Source organism: Pezoporus occidentalis, unplaced genomic scaffold, assembly GCF_034315485.1.
Source record: "Pezoporus occidentalis ecotype Australia unplaced genomic scaffold, CSIRO_AGI_Poc_V1 ctg194, whole genome shotgun sequence".
In the NCBI taxonomy this organism is placed as follows: Eukaryota; Metazoa; Chordata; class Aves; order Psittaciformes; family Psittacidae; genus Pezoporus; species Pezoporus occidentalis.
The window spans coordinates 459,082-478,552 of record NW_026913791.1 but is presented as its reverse complement, the minus strand read 5'-3'; the positions used below and the strand labels follow the sequence as shown (position 1 = coordinate 478,552).

Genomic DNA, 19,471 nt, shown 5'->3' with positions numbered 1-19,471 from the left:
AACAAAACAAAACAAAAACCAATCCAAGAACAAAGGTTGGAAAGAACTTCTGGAATTCAGTTTGTCCACCATCATCTATAAATAGGGGTAACATCAAGGTTAAGGCAGGTCTGTGCCAAGCTAACCTTTGCAAATCTCTAGGGATGGAGACCCTTCTGGGCAGAATCTTCTGTATGATGGGGTAGCTGAACACACACACACATTTTTCTTCATACTCCATCTATAATTCTGCAGGTGTATGACTCAGAGAGAGGAGATGCCAAAGCTTTCGCATTTGCTTTGTAAATATTTTCTTATAATGAAATTAATACATCATCTAAACTCTTCATATGTATATATCTTGCTGCTTTTAGTTTTGCTAATACATACATATGAATTTAATTATTTTAAGTCACTAAGCAGACAAGAGAACATAGCACTGACATGACTACAGAAAAGTTTTACAGTATATACTGCTCATGGAAATGAAGAAATGCTATTTCAATGCAAGCCAAGGTTCATTGCTGTCCTCTGGGCTTTTCACTCAACATCAGCTGCAGCCTGCATGGGCATTTCTTTTGAATGATTATTTTAGAATTAGTTGATGACTTCAGTATATATATGTTTGGGTTTGTTTTTTACTTAGCTACATACTGTAGTGCTTCAAACCTTCTTTTTAGCATGGAGGTGGAATTTAGCCTCTCCAGTTCCCTATGTGTGATTGTGAGCTCTTGACAGCTAGAGATGCAACAGATCATGGAGCATGGAGCAGCATTGTTCTGGAAGGAGGAGAAATAGCACTGTATCAGCCACTAAGACGAAAATTAACTGTATTCTACAGAAACCAGGCACAATCTGTTTGCTGTAGAAAGCAGCTGTCAATCTTCCACTATCTCTTCTGTTTCTAGGACATAAGCTGACATGTATTTTGTTGTATTCATAGATCCAGCAAACCAAAGTGGTCAGCAGGCAGATGCTATCAGAGGGAACCAAGTTTCCTTCCTTATTGCTGTCCCCAAGAAGCTGTTTTGTCAGAACTGTGGTGGATATTGCTGTATCAGTTGGACTTACAGAGCAGCTGATAAGCTTTGGTGTTGACTTTTAAGATTGCTTTTCAAGTTGTCAAATAATAAAGATCCTGCTGTCACTGCAGTCCTTAGAAACGTAAGGAATCACAGAATCACAAGCTTCATTATGTCAATAGGTTTAAAAAAACTCACAAGCCCTTTCCCCCTTCCCCCCCCAAAAAAAAAACCCTGTGCACTCACAAGCAGGGTTGAAATGTCAAATCTGGCTTAACTCATTTCATGCCAGCAAGAGCAGGAAGCTAATATGACCTCCAAGGTTTCCATTCCTGAAATAGACTTGGGGGTGGGGAGGGATAATTTCAGTAGTCACCAGGTAAGCCAGAACAACAGTATACATGTTCACATACAGAAAGGGAAGACTGTCATCTGGCTTTCTGAGCGGATAGCTTACCTCAAGAAAATACCGTGCATCCTTTTCACAGGTTGAAGCAGGATCATAGCTGAGAGGCCTCTGCTGCTGTCCAGGCAAAGGAGCAGCACCATGGTCTTGTAATCACACAGAATATTTTTTTTCTGAGCTACGTCATTTTATGGTCTCATGTCTAAATTTATTCTTCAGAGCAGAATATGTCTTGTTGGACCCAGCCCTGCAGATTGTCACTTCAAGCTGGACATGTCACATGAGATGTTTCCTTGCTCTTTCTCTTCTCCCTCAGCCGAGTCTGTTTACAGAGAAAAACCTTTCCATCTGTGAATTGAGAATCCAAATTTCTCTTTCCAAAATTCAGACATTAGGTGAAGTTATGGTCCCAGTGGTGTCAGTGCAAGTTTTGCTTTTGACTGTAATGGAGGCTATGAAGGATTTTCCTAGAAAGTCAGCATATAGCTACATTAAAGTCATATTTTTCTTCTTAAGATATGTGAAAGACTAAAAGTTAATTTCTCTCTTAAAAATTTAAATTATAGGTAGAAGAGCTATATGATTATAATCTACCCATTTTGGAGGTAGTGTTATTTATATCTTGCAACTGTATTGTTGTCAGGCCAGACTCTTATCATGGAGAAAAGATTAATAGGATTTATTATTTTCAATTTTTAATAAGATTTTGTTTTGCAATTGCTTCTAGCATGCTTCACCTCATCATGTACCGCCTAATTTGTGTGCGTGTGTTATTCGGCACCTCCTCAGGCCTTGATCTTGTTCTGAGCTCTGTAGTGATGATGCATGGTCCTGCACGAGGCCCTATTGACTCAGTGAGGTTTGGCAGAGGTCACTGTGCTCAGGGGCTTATCTTTAGCAAAGGCTTTAAGGTGAGGGGGAAATTGGGCTGGTGTGGGATGTGGCAGTAGCAGAAACTACATTGTGAAGCTCCATGAAGAAGGAGAACTGATACAGAATAATTTTTGAATTATTTACAAATCATTTAACCCAGGAAATCCCACTTGAGAGTGCTTATAAAGTTATTAGACATAGTGCTAGTCCATGACACAAACTAGAGCTTGCAATGAAACCTGCACTGATTGAAAAGTGGTTAGCAGACATACAGACTGAGGCAGTGATGTAGAAGCAATCAGAAGAGAGTATATGTACGATGACTTTTTCATCTGAAACAGACCTTTAACTTCAGAGTTTTTAAACATGCAGCTGTGCTTCAAGAGCTTCCATTAGCAACTTAAAAGACTTTAAAATAAATCTTCCTAATTATTTAAGCAGAACTTTCCAATCCAGTTTAAATCTCTGTCCTAGTACCCAGTACCGTTGTTTTTTAAAATTCAAGTATCTGAAAAATGTTGATTTAACTTTGTATCTGTCTGCAACTGAAATGATTTCAATATCTAAAAATAAAAGATATTAAATAACAAATTATTTTTTTGGACTAGGACCTTAAAGCAAAATTTTAACCTCAAATGACATTTTTATGGAAGATTTTAAGCATTTTTAAAGCTGACAGTTGTAAAGTAGTACAGCAAATATTCCCAAAATACCAGTAAAGGGAAAAGAAAGAAATGTGGCCAGAAGCAAGTATGTATTCTCTTTCAGATAAGACATCCTGCAATTAAAAATACTGGACTCAGAAAGCTTCTTAAGGCTTCCTTTGTCAAATGAAAAATGTTACTGGTTTTTAATGCTGTTGTAATAAACCTTATTGTTATGCCTGGCATGGATATTATTTTTTTTAATTTCAAAAAAAATGGATAATTAGCATTTTAGCTTATCACTTTCCTTCCATGCATACAAATAATTTGAGAGATAGACCACCAAGAGAGACAAAATTAAATAATAGGTCTAGACAGCATGGAACAGAAATAAATTAGGGGTTAGGTTTTCCAGCCTGTTATGTGGATTTTCATGGGGAAAAAAAAGGAACTACAAGGCAGTTTTTCTGAGACAGTTTTTTGTTGCTTACCTTGATACAATGTTCCCATATCAGATCCCAAATAAATTGACCTGAAATAAGATGTGAATGTCATATTAGAAGTCCCATAATGTATTTATGACTGTAAATTTTTCAAATGTATCTAGATTAAAGGCCTAACAAGCATTCCTGCTCTGTGATTCAGCCAAATAAGTTCCTAGATAATGGCTCATGATTAACGGCGAGTGCTGATAACAGGAGGTTATTGGAGAAAGCAAACTTGGAACAAATCTGCTGTATACATTATATACTTTACTGCCATCTGCGGGTATTTATAATAAATACAAATTAAAATCAGTAGTTACAGTGTAATCAACATTTTACATATGTGACAAAGAATTCCTTAGACATAGTCTTATAGCAGGCAATTTCATAGTGAAGAATTCTCATTTGGTGTTTTTGCATAGATACTATTATTTGCAATGAAAAACACCTTTTGTGGAGAGAGTCCTTTCGGCCTTGGTTCCTTTCAAGGATGTCATTCTAAAGTCCACTCTGTAAGGGAGGATTATGTTTTATATGTGCTCTACTGCCGTACACGGTACTGGATGTGAGAAACTGGTTTTGTCCTTTCGTACTGTGATTCATTCGCTATGCAGTCCATGTGCTAACAGCACATTCCCATCTTTTATGTCTCCTTGAATTGTAAGTGACATTTTACCTCCTTGTGTTTTGTATTGTTTGCTGAGCAAATATGCCTGTACAGAGAAAAAATTTTATCTTCCTTATTGCTATATAGGAAAAGAAAAAAAAAGAGAGAGAGAAAAAAATGCAATAAAAACAGAGAATTGAAGAAGATAAAGTAACACTAAATATTATGATACCAATAACTTTCCGGATCAAGTGCTGGTAGTAAATGTACTGTTGCAAATACAGTCTCTCAGTAGAGTGACAGAAAGCGTGCCATAGTTAAGATCAACTAATTGTCTTCTGTTTGGAGTTATTTATGAATTTTGATGGACAGAATCTGGTTTAAATTGTGTTTCTCTAGTAAGTTTTGTGCACAAAATTCAAGAGCCATCATGTGCTAACAAGGGCAAGTGAGCAACGTGGTGGATTTGAAGATAAATGACTTGTTGGATTCAGCAAGCAGCATTTGGTTGGAAGAATTCCCGACTTTTGAACTATTACAAAGCCATAGTATTTCAAAGCCTGTGTATTTGCGAATGAGCGATAGATGGAATGTCGCAGACATTTTGGTTATTTATGGTCACCAGCTAAAGCACTGGGATGAAGTTAGTGCTCTAGAACTAATATAGTGTGTTCAGTTTTCTATTTTGAACAACTGTGAAATTAATTTTTTTGTGGGCTATTTTTCAGACTGAATGTTATTTAGTGCCTACCTTATGAACTTTCTGTATAGAGTTTGTGTGATTGAGTTTGCCTCCCTCCCATAACAATTAGGCATTCAATTCTCAACTGTGTTTGACATGAACATTTCCACATATGTTATTGGGCATATTTGTACTTTTATCCTGATACTTTATGTACCAAAGAAGATTGTGTTTTTATCCCTCCTCTCCACCCTACTTGAGAAATGTTGATTGCATCGGTTTGGAACTGTAGATATCTGTATGTTTACAGATGTCAGGGTTTCTGGTTACCTACAAGCTGTAGTACTATATGCTGGAGCGAATGTATCTGTTTCCGTCTGTTTTCTGCTTGGGCAGTTGCAGTTTATAGGGCAAAAGCTATTCTCTCTGCCTAATGCTGAGTTATTTGATTGACATATCTGATAAAGCTTTCTTCACAACAAAAATATTAACAAACATCTTTAGGTGTTTTGGTTCTTCTCTTTGCTAGATTTCATCCCCAGCATCATGGTTTATCTTACTGGCTATTTATCAGTATTTTACTTTTTCTCAAATCCTGTTTCCACTTACATGTCTCACTTCCAAAGCCTAAACTATATTCTATCTTGTCATAGCCTGTTTCATTTCTTCTCTGATATTTTTCTGTCCTCTCTTTTGGTATCCTGCTTCCTTTTGCTTCCTTCCCTTTTTGTGACACATTCATTCATGCTAATAAGAGCATGTCCCTTCTGCCATCCTACCTGGGGAGAGGAGAATTTACGATCCACATAAGATGCAAACTAAAGTGCAGCTTCTACCGACTGAGAGCATCCTTCAGGCAATGCCTTAGGCCACTATCTTCACCTGCCTCTCTTTCAGTGCTCAAAGTCCCACATGGCTGTTGACCATCAGTCCTTCACTGCTGGTCTGCTGGGTGTTTCTCTTCTACTTGAAACACTGAATCTGGCAAATTCCTTCCTTCATTAACCCTCCACGGAGAGACAAAAAATGTCTCCTGTTATTTATTTACTCTCCACCACATTTCTGGTTTTGCATCTGTTATACCAATAGAGCTATCAGGAATCTTTCAATAGTTTATGATTCCAGAAGAAAATACCAGTGTACACTTATTTAAAAGGTGTCACTTTTACTGAAGTTTCAGCTGGAAATCAGGGAAAAAAAAAAAAGAAAAAATGGAAGGGACTGTTAATGTGAACTATCATGTTTTAATCTTTTCATAATACAGGAAAATGTTCAAATGAAGGAGCATTTTAATTCCATTTTAAAAAAACTATTTAAATATGATTTTTAATAAATAGGAAGTTAAAATATTTTGATTAAGCTGGGCATGGTTTTACACAAATTTTGTTCTATAGGATTATTGAATGGGATATTATTTTTGACTTTTCAATTTCTTCTTCATATTAGAATAGAGGAAAATGCATAAAAAAGGCCTGTTTTTTTTCTATAATCAGACACTTGACTCTTGCTACTCAAGAGTTTTCTCAAATATATTTGAGGCATATATTTTTCAGCTCTCAGCATCATGCGATGTACTTGATTCTTGCCTTGTTTCAAAGCTGTCCATATTGTTTCCAATAGCAGCAGCAAAATCAACATGCTGGTGAGCATTTGCTCTGCTATATCTTGAACGAGTTACGAGCTGGCATGGAGTTACTGGAGCTGTCTTGAAAGTGAGAAAGATGACACCGCATCACTTTGCACTGTGGTTCGTGTTCAGAAGGGTGGGGTTTGTAGGGTTTTTTCCCCTTTCCATGAGAAAGCAAGCTGAAATTTCAAAAATACACTTACCAAATTAAGGTTCAGATGGTGCTGGAGAGTCTGGCACACAAGTTTCAACCTCTACCCAAAGTCCATGCTTCCTTCCCTTTTCTGTCTCTTTACCAGTGACATCAGGAATCCACAACATACTTATTAAAGCAAAGGGCTGATACAGCCCTTCTAGGGAGCTGCAACGTGAACTGCAAATCAAGAATAGCAGTTCTGTAACAACTGGGTCAATTTATATAGAAAGAATAGTGATGGTTATTTATTCAGTCTCTTACTGCAAGAGTAGTCCCATTACATGGCTCCTATGCATTCCCTTCTAGTTCATTCAATTTAAATAAAACCTTTCTGCTAGTACTTATGTATATATCACTGACAGTCATCTAAATAAAATATCCCAGGCACTTGAGTCTCAAGAACAGTCTTATGAAGAGGCAGATCATATTCTATTTATTTGGAAATGGGATGCATGTTGACATAGGGCTTATTTAAAAATAATGTCAAAATGCTACAATCTTTATGAAATTTTTACGTTAATTTTTATGAAGACAGAGATGGTTTTTGGGATGTGATGCTGAAGGCTAGGACCAAAATCAACTGCTGAGGACTAGAAAAACACAACGCTACCACAGGAAAGAAGGGAGAGCTACCACAAACTCAGGATAATCAGACCTGTGGGTTTTACCATTTTTACTTTTATCACTTGATGTTAGTTATATAACATGATTTATATACAGTGCTTCTGAGTGCTCTATTAAATTGATAGCTCTTTCTGGTTGAACACACAAGTACTACATTTCTTTTCTTTAAATGCGCTGAATTTTGTCTTAGATAAGCCTGGCAATTCGTTCCTCCCAGTTAGAGGTCTGAAGAAAGTGTGTAAGTGTAGATAAATCCAGCTTGGTTGATCATCACTGAAACACAGAAAAAAATTAAAATACATTTTATGCTTGCAAAGTAGAGAAAAGCAATAAAAACAATGCCAGACGGTTAATGCCTCTCTTGTACCTTTCATTTCAAAGACCTCAAAAGAACATCAAGAAGAATAAAGGCACAACCTATTCCCCATTGGCATCATTATAAATGTTGTATCCTCTAAAACTCTAAAGACGTCCAAAAAGAGTGGAAGGATAAATGGCACTGAAATAAAGAAAGTCTCTCTGGAGCTTTGTTCAATCAGCTTTGTTAGAATTCATTCAAATAAGATGATTATAAGAAAAGATCTCATTTGTTTCAACATTAAAGGAGCAAATTAATATGTGGCAAGCTGCTAATAGTTGCCTCATTATGTAGCGAATGGGCATTGTGTCCAATTTACAAAATTACAATCAGAAAGTAACAATTGGGAAAGTTTAATCTGAATTTCCTAACTATTGTATGATTAGTTGTGGGATTTACAGAGCAAAACAGAGTTAGTGGTTGGACTGAGCTCTCCAGAGCACCACCAGCCTATAGCTCTAAGAAGTCACAAGAGAAATTCAGCTTTTCATCAGTGTAAATTACATCTGCTTAAGTCCTGAGCCAGGTTTGGTCCAACTGAAGAGTGAATTTGCCAGTCTATGCTAAGATAGGAGCTTAGCATGTGACTGGTATGTCAAGACATGGTTTTGTTGGACTCCACTGACTTGTTGTGGTTTAAGCCACTGAACCCAGAACACTTGTGCTGAAGTCTTAGCCAAGAGGTTAATAGAATGATGTAAGATCATTTCCTCTTGGGACTTCAGCAGACCCACAGGTCTCTGGTTGGGAAACTTGGCAATCTGTTCTCTGGGAAACCTGAGCCACTGGGAAACCCACTCGTATGCACGGTCCTGTAACTGGAATTTCAGTCTTTTGGTGGAGACAATTGACATGGTGGAGGAGTTGTTTCAGATTGTAAAGTAACCAGTTTTCCAAACATTTAAACCCTCTGTTGGAGAGAATCATGTTTTGTGACCTATTTCTGGTTAGATTTGCTTGTGACCTTTTCTAATTCTGACTGGTTTTGTTATTTAATGATTTGACCTTTGATTCTGTGAAGTCACTTCAGTGCTAAATGCAAAGATTTAATAACTAGAACTGTTTGATAAGTGACCTTTATTACACAGCTATTTCTCTTTGGTAGAGAGACAGCACTGTTTTGCAAGTTCTAATTCACAACTTTAATTATCTTTTCTATTGTCTATAAGCTTGCACAGGAAATGGAAAGGTCAGACATTTCATTTTCTTTACTGATTAAAATATAAGTGCTCCTCAACAATTACAATGTATCATTGAGGAAAAAGATGAGACAATTTGTCAGAATCATGCCCAGCTGCTCTGCTGAGGGCTTCTACACCCTTCTGGCCAGAGACAAAATGAGTAATTTTCTAGAAGCAATAACAGCTTAGCCCTGGTGGTGTGTAGAGGTGAAATACATGTCTAAATACATGAAAAAGGAGACGAGGTGAAGGGTTCTTTACATTTTTTTCTTTAGCTCATATATCTACAGTGCAAGTGAATTAAGATCTTGTGAAGGTGTTGTGGTTTAAGTCCAGCCGGTAACTCAGAACCACGCAGCCGCTTGCTAACTCCCCTCTCCCTTTTTCCTCCCCATCTCGGTCCAGAGATCATAAATTTGTAACAGCACAGGTTTTTCTGTATGGTCTTGCCAATCTGTATCAATCCCATTGTTGCTGGACCATCTCTACAGATGGGAGGGCAGCCTGGGCTGCCTGGCAGATGTGCTTTTGGCTTCTTTGATAAGGCTCATGATGTGTTAGTGTCACATCAGTCGCTATCCTGGTGTTTGTGGTGTGGACATCTGTAAACAGTTACTGTTAATTACAAAACAGATCAGCAAGAAGGCGCATTTTCTCTAATTCTCCAGCTTTCATCTCCCTGTATTACAGTTTCTGTTCTTAAGAATTGTCTCTCTGCTTTCTGTCCATCCTTAATACAAACAGTGCAGCAAGTTAAATGGAAAAGCAGCAGTTTCTCATGCAAGTTAGGGCTATCATGGGCAACCTGACAACCAAAAATCTGCATATGGGATGTAGGACCCAAAAGTATAGAGTGAGGTGAGACAACAGCACATCACTCCAACTCCTCAAGAGTCATAGGGAGCTGTCAGCTGTGTCTTAGTTCAGCAGCAGAAGCAATAGCCACAACTAAACAGGTGCTTCCCAATTCCAGCCCTTTGGGAATCCAAATCCCTGTGCCTGAATAGCTCCTGTGGGAGCCATCTGGCAGGAGAGCTACATTTGAGCAGCTTTTGAATCTTAACGTGATGGACAGCCATTTCTGAGGTATGGTGTAGTAACAAACAGGAATGTCATGTTAAGTGAGGAAAATGAGAAAGCTGTTGTATGTGGATTACTGAAACTGCCCCTTTTCTCTGTGACACTTATAAACACTTACAAACACCATAAGCTGCCAGCTTGTCTCCATATGGGGGTTCAGTGAATGAATGTTGATGTGTGTTTTCTGATATGTTGAGGAAGATATGATGCAAAAAGGATACTGAAGTCAGTGGATGATTCTGGCACCAGTGGAATGTCTGTCATGGGTGTCAGTCAGTCTTCTAAATCTCTCTGGCATCTCTGTTGGGAAATAAGAGTATTAGGACATGTGCAATTTCTCTACATTGTAAAAGCTATTTTGAGATAGGGCTGGGAGGGGTTAAGCTTCTGCTTCTATTGAAGAAGAGCAGATTATATGTTGACCTAATGCAGGCATTCAATATTATGAAAGTGCTTTATAAATTGAAACAAGATAAATGAATCACAACAAAAGAGTTAGAAAACCAGGGGACACAATTGCAAGAGTGAGTGTACTCAGTTTATTCAAGCAGAACAGTTACACTCTGTGAATAGAAAATGTGCAATGCATTTCTAACTAGGGTCAGAAAATCAAACAATTCCAAATTTAAGAGATGAGCCCCATTTTAATGAAGAAGGAATATTGTGGGGAGAGAAAAACAAACAAACAAGCAAACAAAACAAGAACAAAACCAAAACCACACAACCAACCCCAAAACCCAAAACAACACCTATGTTGAGACAAATTTAAATGGGACTGGATTCTTGAACAAATTGGCTTTTCCTATCTAGCAGTTTCATATTCAACATTTGTTAGCTTGAAAGTTCACCCTGGAAGGCATAAATTAATCTACTGGGACTTTAACCATTCACTTCATGTTAGGATGTGAGTTATGCTTATGGGTTTGCTTAGGTCACACAGCCATGTCCTCATAATGTATCTTAGAGAGGATTTCTGTAACTAAGCAGTAAACAGAAAGACTGTTGTGTTCAGCTGCATCTCCTGGGATTTCATCCTTGCTGTCAGAGAGCTATGCAGGACAGCTTTCTAAACTACAACAGCTATAAAAAAAAATACATGGTTCTCTGTAAAGGAGACATTGCCAATGCTTTTGCATGCAGTCAGGCATCTTTAACTTCTGATGAAATGAGGAAAGAACATTTTCATGTTCATAGTTTCATAGAGAAATCAAACCAATCACAGTAGAGAAATCAAACCTTTGCAATGGTGAGATTTATTCAGAAGTCTTTGAGAATGCACCTTAGCTCAGTACAATATTTGCCATCCAAAGATGAAATCTTCTGGCTGTTATAATTTGGCTCTCTTCAGATGTTTATCTCTTATCCTTGCATTGTGTACAATTATCAACGAAATTTGATGTTTTGTCAGCCATTATGTCCTAAGGTTATAGTGGTCAAATGTAGCCAGGATATTCATCTGCTACATGCAGTGGGATTTTGAAGGGAAGTAACCACAGGTCTAATCAGAAAAGCACCTAGCACCCTGTCAGGTTAAATATCCAAAGGACATGGAGAGAATCATTCCTAACAAACGTTAAACTGAAGTCCCTTGGACAAAAGATCAAGTTAGTGACCATACAAAGAATTGTAGATGACCTGTGGACTGGACTGTCTTCTGTAGGTTTGGGGGGGGGGGAGGGAAGAGAGGGGAGTTGGTTATTTAGGGCCTTTTTAATAGATCTAGTTTTCCTTTGATTTAGATCTCTAACCAAGCTTTTCATACAATTGAACTTAAGGACAGGGCATTTCCTTTTAGTCCTTTGGTACAAAAGAACTTTATACTCTGACAAATGGAACATTCGGTAGATCCCTATAACTCTGTTAGACAACTCTTTCTGTTTTCAGGTCTTACTGGAGAAATAGTATCCTAGAACATGGTCAGGAAAGTCTGCCTTCAGTTTGCCCAGCATTAAGTTCCTAGTTTATGTGTCACCATTCCATCTGCCTCTCATTTTTCATAGGTCATAACCGTTGTCTGGAGAGAATAATATATTCTTCTGTCCACATCTCCTTTCCAACTGCAGGATTTTCATACTGCTAGAGTTACATCTCATGGTTGACTTCTACCACGGATTTGGGAACTATTCATTCAGATGCCTCAATACCGTCAGTGTGTAGTTAAATTTCCAGCATTACTTTTTCTCTACTATTGCTGACAACAGCATGTTAAAAGAGAAGAATGCACTGATCTAAATATTGTTTTCTTCTGCTTCTTGCTTTTGTTGTTTACTAGTGGGAAGAGTAAGATTTAAAGAAAAAAAAAAGATAATTTTTCTAGTTGGCTTTGCAAGATGGAGAACAAAGGAAAAGATTTAAACCACCTATTTCACTATAAAGGATTGCATTCAGAACTCTGTAATTGTAGGAGTTTCTACCAGCTCTATCACATGGGGATTGTTAGCATTCTTAAAGAGAAACATTGCTATCAATCTGTTTTTCCTCTCAGTCTTCCTGTTGTACAGTGAAAGACTTGCCGTATATTTTTGTTTTCTTTCCTCCAGCCTCTACGACTTGACTGTGACTTCTGCGCCGTTGTTTCCAACTCGGGACAGATGGCTGGCCAGAAGTTGGGAGCCGAGATAGACAAGTCCTCCTGCATTTGGAGGATGAACAATGCTCCCACAAAGGGCTATGAGGAGGATGTTGGGAAGAGGACAACTGTAAGAGTGGTCTCTCACACAAGCGTGCCTCTCCTTCTCAAGAATCCCGAGTACTTTTTCAAAGAAACCAACAACACTGTTTACGTGATCTGGGGACCTTTCCGAAACATGAGGAAGGATGGAAATGGCATTGTGTACAACATGCTGAAGAAAACCGTTGACAGCTACCCAACTGCCAAAATCTATGTGACAACAGAAAAGCGCATGAGTTACTGTGATGCAGTATTTAAGAAGGAGACAGGAAAAGACCGGTAAGTCCTAACGACCAATTAGTATCCTAAAGAACAATTATAATGTTTGACAAAAGGTATGTGAGAGAAGTCTGTGCTGGATGCCACCTAGTAAATGAAACACCAGATATGTTTTTAATGGATTGTTATACGGTTTTGACTGTTATAAGCACTTGATGAGGCAGCAGCTAGGCCCCATTTACCCCACCTACGCTACCTTCTGTTCTTTCCATTTCTGTTGGCTTGAGTCCCAAAAATACTGGATGTCTTCCTGAAACATTTTCAAAGCTGTGTGTTGTTTTCAGCTCAATTTACTATTGATTAGATTGACATTTTATTTGAAGAGGATAATCCTACACAAACAACATTTCCAAATGCACAACCTCAGGATAATAACTCTGGATATTGTATTTTATTCTCTGTTGAGATTCACTGTAGCTTTCCTTCAAACACAAACCTCAGGGTTAGGCATCATTTCTGTTTCTTGGTGAAAATGGATTATCAGCGATACTGTAGTAGATTTAGGTTTTTACCAGAATTATACTGAAATTCTATTTTCCATGCCTGAGAATGTGTGTTTATGCTGCATGAGTGGGGGCTGTAAGGAGAAGAAAGTGTGAGGACCACTGTTTTGGCTGCTATGTTCAAAGCAGAAATTGGATTTGTGGAATTAAGTCCACAAATTGCAGGATTTTATAACCAAGCTGCAAAAATTCTGATCCTCTGTGTTTTGGCGTGGAAGAGCACCTGCCACAGATTCACTGGAGCTTAAGTAGGAAGGAGTTTCTAGATTACTGCTGTGCCTTAGTAATAATTTTGGAAATAACATATCATGAATTTGCTGTTCTGAAAGACTGTGGCTATTCTGACCAAACTAAAACGACAGATATTTCTGTATTTCTATATTTCTATATTCACCAGCAGTTTAACTGGGTCCAAACTTTTGACTTAGCTTTGGAAGTAGAAGATTTTATTCTCTCTTCTTAGATTCACTTTGTTATTGAACTGTCAGAACCTGGTTAGAATTGATTTTTCCATTTCTAAAACTATTGAAACATAGGTAAGAACTTAGCCTGGAGGTGGTTCACCATGTGTATATGTTGTTGCTGTGATTCTGGAGTTGGAGTGAGCAACTGTGTGTCATAAATATGCCAAGGTTATCGTGGCTTCTTTAGTTTCACTGAACAAGCTGATGAGCGGAGGCTAATAGAAAAAATACATAAGATCCATTCTTCAGAAAATGCTCTCTAATAATCCAGGTCACCTGCTTTACATATTAATCAAGCTAAATGTGATCATGGGTACATTATAGAATTGCTAAACATAAATTTGCTTATATTTATGACTCTTCCATGTTAACAGTCAGTCAGGTCACAGTGACTTTACAATACTTTATTTAAATCCTTATTGTGAGGTCAGGCCTTAGTATATCCTACCAAAGATCTCACAATCCAATGTTAAAGCATCTTCATCTTCAGACTAATCCATTCCTGTTCAACAAATTAACACATCTCAAGGTTTTGTTATTATGCAATTAACACAATACAAATGCTTCTTTTCATGTCAAAGGCAGATTGTACTTCTGTTCTCCCAGTGCTTATGAGCACAGTTCTCAAGCAGCCTATTGTCAAAGTGGCCAAAGTTCTTTCTCCTTTATCCATTACAACTATGTTTCACATTGAGAACAACAGCAAATTTCCTGCCTCATGACCCACATCACATTACATTTGCACATACCTCCCTTTAACACTGTGAAAAAAAACCCTATCATTTCTCACAGTGGCAATCAGATAATAACTTCATATCTACTGCAAGTCTCATTTTTAGTCCTACTTTTTGATGTCAAATATTAAGTGATGTTTTTAACATCATTTAGTGCACCTGTCAGCCAGAAACAAGGGAAAGAATTTATGTCACCAGCCAACACCCTCTCTATCACAAGAAAACATCCTGCAGTTCCCTACTAATCAGGGGACCTCAGTTTGGAAACTTTCATTTTCTGTAACATCTTCAATTCACAAGACCCACCTGCTGTTTCTAGGGAGAATCATGGAGCTGTGATAGGTATGTGGCATTTGTGGAGGCAGTAAAGAGAGAGCACGAGAGATTTGTGGGTGATGAAAATAGTTTCACGTGCTGTGCCAGACTATTATGATGCTCAGACAGACTCAGATTCCTCAGCCAAATATTCCTGCAGTTCCTCAGAGAAGCATCAACTTTTGCTTGCAATATTAGATTGAACAGGGGTCTGTTTCAACATGTTTCCAGCAAAAATTCTGGAAGGAAACCAAGTTCAATTCATTTTAAAACATACTGAGTGGATCGTAACCACATCTATTTTAGTTTAATCTTAGAAAACTGTCCTTATGTACAATGTATGCTACTAATGTATAGTAAAATTGCAACAGACTTCCAGTCTGTCAAGCCTTTAATGATCTTTCTATTTGTACTTTGTGATGTACCATCCTTTTTGGTAATTAGTGGGATTTCTGAGTATTTCCATCCTAGCAGTACTCAAGTTTTAAGGATGTTAAGCAGCTAACAGGTATGTGCCACAGTCAATTCTCTACTTCAGAAAAGCTCTGGTCCTGCATCACTGATGTAGGAGCTTCATCCCTGAGTTCACTGAGTGCAGGTTCAAAAAGCACAGCTTGCATATTGACAGATGATTTATCATTGGCTCATGAAAGAAGCAAGAATTGCCTTTAAATAGCTTCCAAAAAACAAGTTTGTTTATTTTGCAGTTGTTTAATTCTAGCATTTTTTAATTCTACAGCAGTACAATGTGACGTGGTCTATTCACATTTGAGAATGAACCTTGCATGCGGTGTTATGTATCTGGGGGACATATGCTCTTTCTGAGAGTCTTCATTAACGAAGCATTTGAGTTCAAGGTGGTGAATGCTCATCCTCTTTGAATAATTGTTATACATGAATAATAGTCATTACCAGGCATTCACAATTTTTCATTAATGCATTTTACTTGGTATTTCCCTAGAGGGAGCATAAACCTGGCAGCATCTTCCTGTACTTCAGTAATGTTTTGGTATATGTATTGAGTCAAGTGAAAGGATTTGAGGAAACATTAGGTAATTACTAAATGTGGCATCTTTGTATGTACCCCAATCCAGATAAGTGGCTCTGAAACCATGTATATCTTTGCATGCATTAGAAATGCAATATGATACAACAACATTTAATTGGTAATATCAGGAAAAACTGTAGTCTTCATTAAAGCAGCAGAGCTAATTCTGCTCTGATAAAATGCACTGAACAGCCCTAAATAGTTTTTAATTAGCTGGCACCAAAGCTGCACCACCCTTAGGGAGGGTAAAATTAATGAAAACTAGCAGCAAATAGATCAATGCTACTGGATGTTATTGCCTTAGGTGAAGGTGATGAGGAAGAAAGGAGTGTCTTTTAAGGATCATTTAGAAAACAGTCTGCATTAAAAGTCTCTTTCAAAATGATAAAGAGCAGTGATAAAATAAATCTGTGCTAATATCAGTAAAAGAGCCTAATGCCATCCAGAGTGCAGACTCCAGTTGTGTTTATACTACAAATATCTCAGGCTATCCACTCAGCACTAGATGTTCCAGCAGTGCCTCTGACACAACTCCATATTCCTTCTTGGAGCTGGTGGTGTGATCAGATACTCCTGTCCCACTGCACACAGAGGACGGTGAGCCCCAGCAAACAGCCAGTAACACGTGCTGATACTGCTCAAAGCATGGATTAACTACCAAAAAGAGCCTGCTGAGCTTTCCGAGGAGATGTATTCTCAGCTCCTAGAATTCCCATTTAGAGACATGAGATAATGTTCTGCAAAGCAGCCAGTTTGGTAGACAATTGACTTTCTACACAGGCTGTCTTAACTCTAACAATACACATCCTATACCCAAACAATTCAATTCAACCACATTTTATCAAGATTTTTAGCCATGCAAGCGTATGTCTACAAGACAGGCTCACTGAGCCATATTTACCGTCAAAGGCTGGTTTTGAAGAATTTTTGTTAATACCTTGGATCATCCCAAAGAAACTAAATTGCTTTTGTGCTCTGCTCCCATAAGTTCTTGGTTTCCTCTGTTCATGTCAGATGGTGCTATGTGCTGGGTTATTAGAAAGCTGTGTTATCATTCAAGGCAGAAAGATGGATAGTTCTGATCACTGACTTCTGCATTCAAAACTTGGGGGTGTGCTCAACCTGCTATTTTACTTAGTTCTGCTCACTAATTATACATTATGTCGGTGCTACACAAGATCTATATTATATCTCTGTCATTTAGAGCTATCAAATTATATTCATCTAAAGTTCAGATTGACACTGTTAGACAACTGCAGTCATCACAGCTTCACCTCAGCTAATATGTGATTTTTGATGTGTCTGACTAATCTACATGAAGCTTTAGTAAGTCATTGAAATGAATAAATGAAATTACATTCCCTGAGGCTCAAGTAGCTGCAACTTCTACTATTTGGTGATATTCTCTGTGAATTGCGGTAGTAAAGCTGTCAGTGGTCGGCATGTCAGTTTTATGCCATATTTCTGATTGTTAACTTGAATGATATAGTAATGCTATCTTCACTTTTGCACTTCCTTACATATACATATTAGTTTCCTTATCAAGGCAATTCAGAGAAAATATAAAATCTTAGCTAGTGTTAGGTAATATTTGCAGAAAGCAGCTTTTCACTGGGAAGCAGTGAACACTGACACTGAATCTGCCTCAGATTTTGGGACTTGGACAGTATTTCTCATCAGTGCTTTGTATCAACATGCTTTTATTTTTTTTAAAAAAAAAGAAGTATATAATAAGTATTTAAACTCTGGAAGATGAGTGAAAGTTTATTTCATTTTGAAAGGAACATGAGCAGAGTTGAGGGAAAATCGGCATCTTTAAATTACAGAACTTTTGGAAGAAGACAATGGAAAAACTGATTCAGAATGATCTATAATGCCTTGTTAAAGACGTCGAAACACTGTTAAGGTCAAAAACGAATTGTAGTTTACATTTTGATCTAGCTTTTATCATGATGATGTAATGTTTGCTTCTGGACCAATATAGGCATCAAAAATTTCTCAACTGCCTGTGAGCATCATAGCAAACGCCAAAATACGTGTTTCATATAGTGACAATTTTTCAGGTGCTTGGTGGTGGATCTTTCTTGAACCATTGCTTGGCACTTCCATTCTTTCTTTTTATAAAGTAATTCCTTCAAAAAATGCTAATGGATTTGTCTGTCTTAATTCATAGAGGGTTTAAATAGTTTCATTGTTGGCCAAGACTGCTTTATTACCTGAAAAAACGAGGGTCTAAAGCGTGAAACCTTAATGAAATAAATAGATTTTTCATTATAAAACACTTAAACCCTCAACATCTATTGCTGTTTGTGGTCAATCACCAGACGGCTAACAACTGTTTTGGGGTTTATATTCACTCTTCCATTTCCTGGTAAAACACCAGTTGTTCCTCAGTGTCCTAGATTTATTCCCTGCAGCCCATTAGTAACTGCATTTATATCTCTTTATGAAGATTTTCCTAATTAAGATGAACATTTTTCTCTATTAGGCAGATGGAACTCAATAGAAGAAGTCCGTTTTTTATTAGCATGCACTAAATGCTGTGCAAAGCGGCAGCACTTTTGTTAAAAAACACAGCTCCTACTATATTACACTAATTACTTAGTGAAGTGAAACTTTATTAAAAATATCAATATTAGCTAATATTTTGTGATAAAACTGTGGCTGCATATAGATTGCTGTGGGCTCAGAGACCTATTGATCCTCTGGTGGTTGCTGACTTTAGCCATGAAGTTATTTCTTTTTACCTAATGATTTAAGTCAAGAAATACATAATCAGGATTTACTTTACCTTTGTGAATTTTCACATCTTCCTTGAATTAATCCAGTATCTATTGCATTTATTTTATCACATCTTCTTTAAGTGCCACTGAATCCATTTTCTGCTCCTGACAAACTGTGTGTTGAGTCTTTATACAGTGTTTGGTACTGTCCTAATTATGTGCACACCTTTTCCCTCCAGTCCTCCAGATATTCTGCAGCTTTTATGGTCATGAGAGTATTGCTGATACCCCTCATGAGCAACGCTGGGATTTCACATGTAGATGAGATTCTGCTTCAACATTTCTCGCTTCCTGTGAACATACACCTTTTGAAAGGATTATGTAAATCAGTGATTCAGATGCTAGCCATCCTGGCAGCACTGTGGATCACAGTGGTTCCAGTTTTGCTGCTGGTAGGGAAGATATTTTATAGTTGCAAAGGCAGAAATCTTGTAGGGAAAAATTAGCAGAGGAATAGATTCTGACTTAAGCCTTTGGTGTTCATAGAAGCTTAACTGGATCATATTCTGTACTTCAAGGTTTTTGATTTTTCAGATCACAGGGCTTAAAGTAGACCTTGATTTTCCTAAATGAGCTTAAAATTCTAAAGGAACAGAATTAACTTTAAAAAAAAATCAAGATATTAATCTATTTCTGTAACTCAGCCTTGCTGCCAGGTGAAATAGCTATCTTTAAAAAACAGAGCCATTACAATTGAAGTCTCTACTTCTCATCAGTTGTCATACAGCAATGCTTTCCTAAGGTATATTAAGTGAATTAGAAAATAAGTGCAATGGTGCTATTGCTTTTGTATGATACCTGTTGGTTACTGGTAACTGTGGGTTTTCTAATGGAAGCTCCCTAAAGTGCACTGAACTGTATTTACAGTGTTGAGCACAAGGCAACAGGCTGCAATCAAGCTGCATGAGAT

The 19,471-nt window shown here is 37.6% G+C and overlaps 2 protein-coding genes across 4 annotated transcripts in view; both read left to right on the top strand.

The window, feature by feature from the left end:
• The window catches only part of EBNA1BP2 (EBNA1 binding protein 2), a 498,012-nt gene that overhangs the window by 197,120 nt on the left and 281,421 nt on the right, over window positions 1-19,471 (top strand). The window lies entirely within an intron of this gene.
• The window catches only part of ST6GALNAC3 (ST6 N-acetylgalactosaminide alpha-2,6-sialyltransferase 3), a 253,727-nt gene that overhangs the window by 165,167 nt on the left and 69,089 nt on the right, over window positions 1-19,471 (top strand). For all 3 annotated transcript variants that reach the window (XM_062617248.1, XM_062617247.1, XM_062617246.1), the window contains one exon: window positions 12,305-12,714. In XM_062617248.1, coding sequence (XP_062473232.1) covers window positions 12,356-12,714 — 359 coding nt within the window. In that variant the 5' untranslated portion in view covers window positions 12,305-12,355. The remainder of the gene's footprint in view (window positions 1-12,304; window positions 12,715-19,471) is intronic.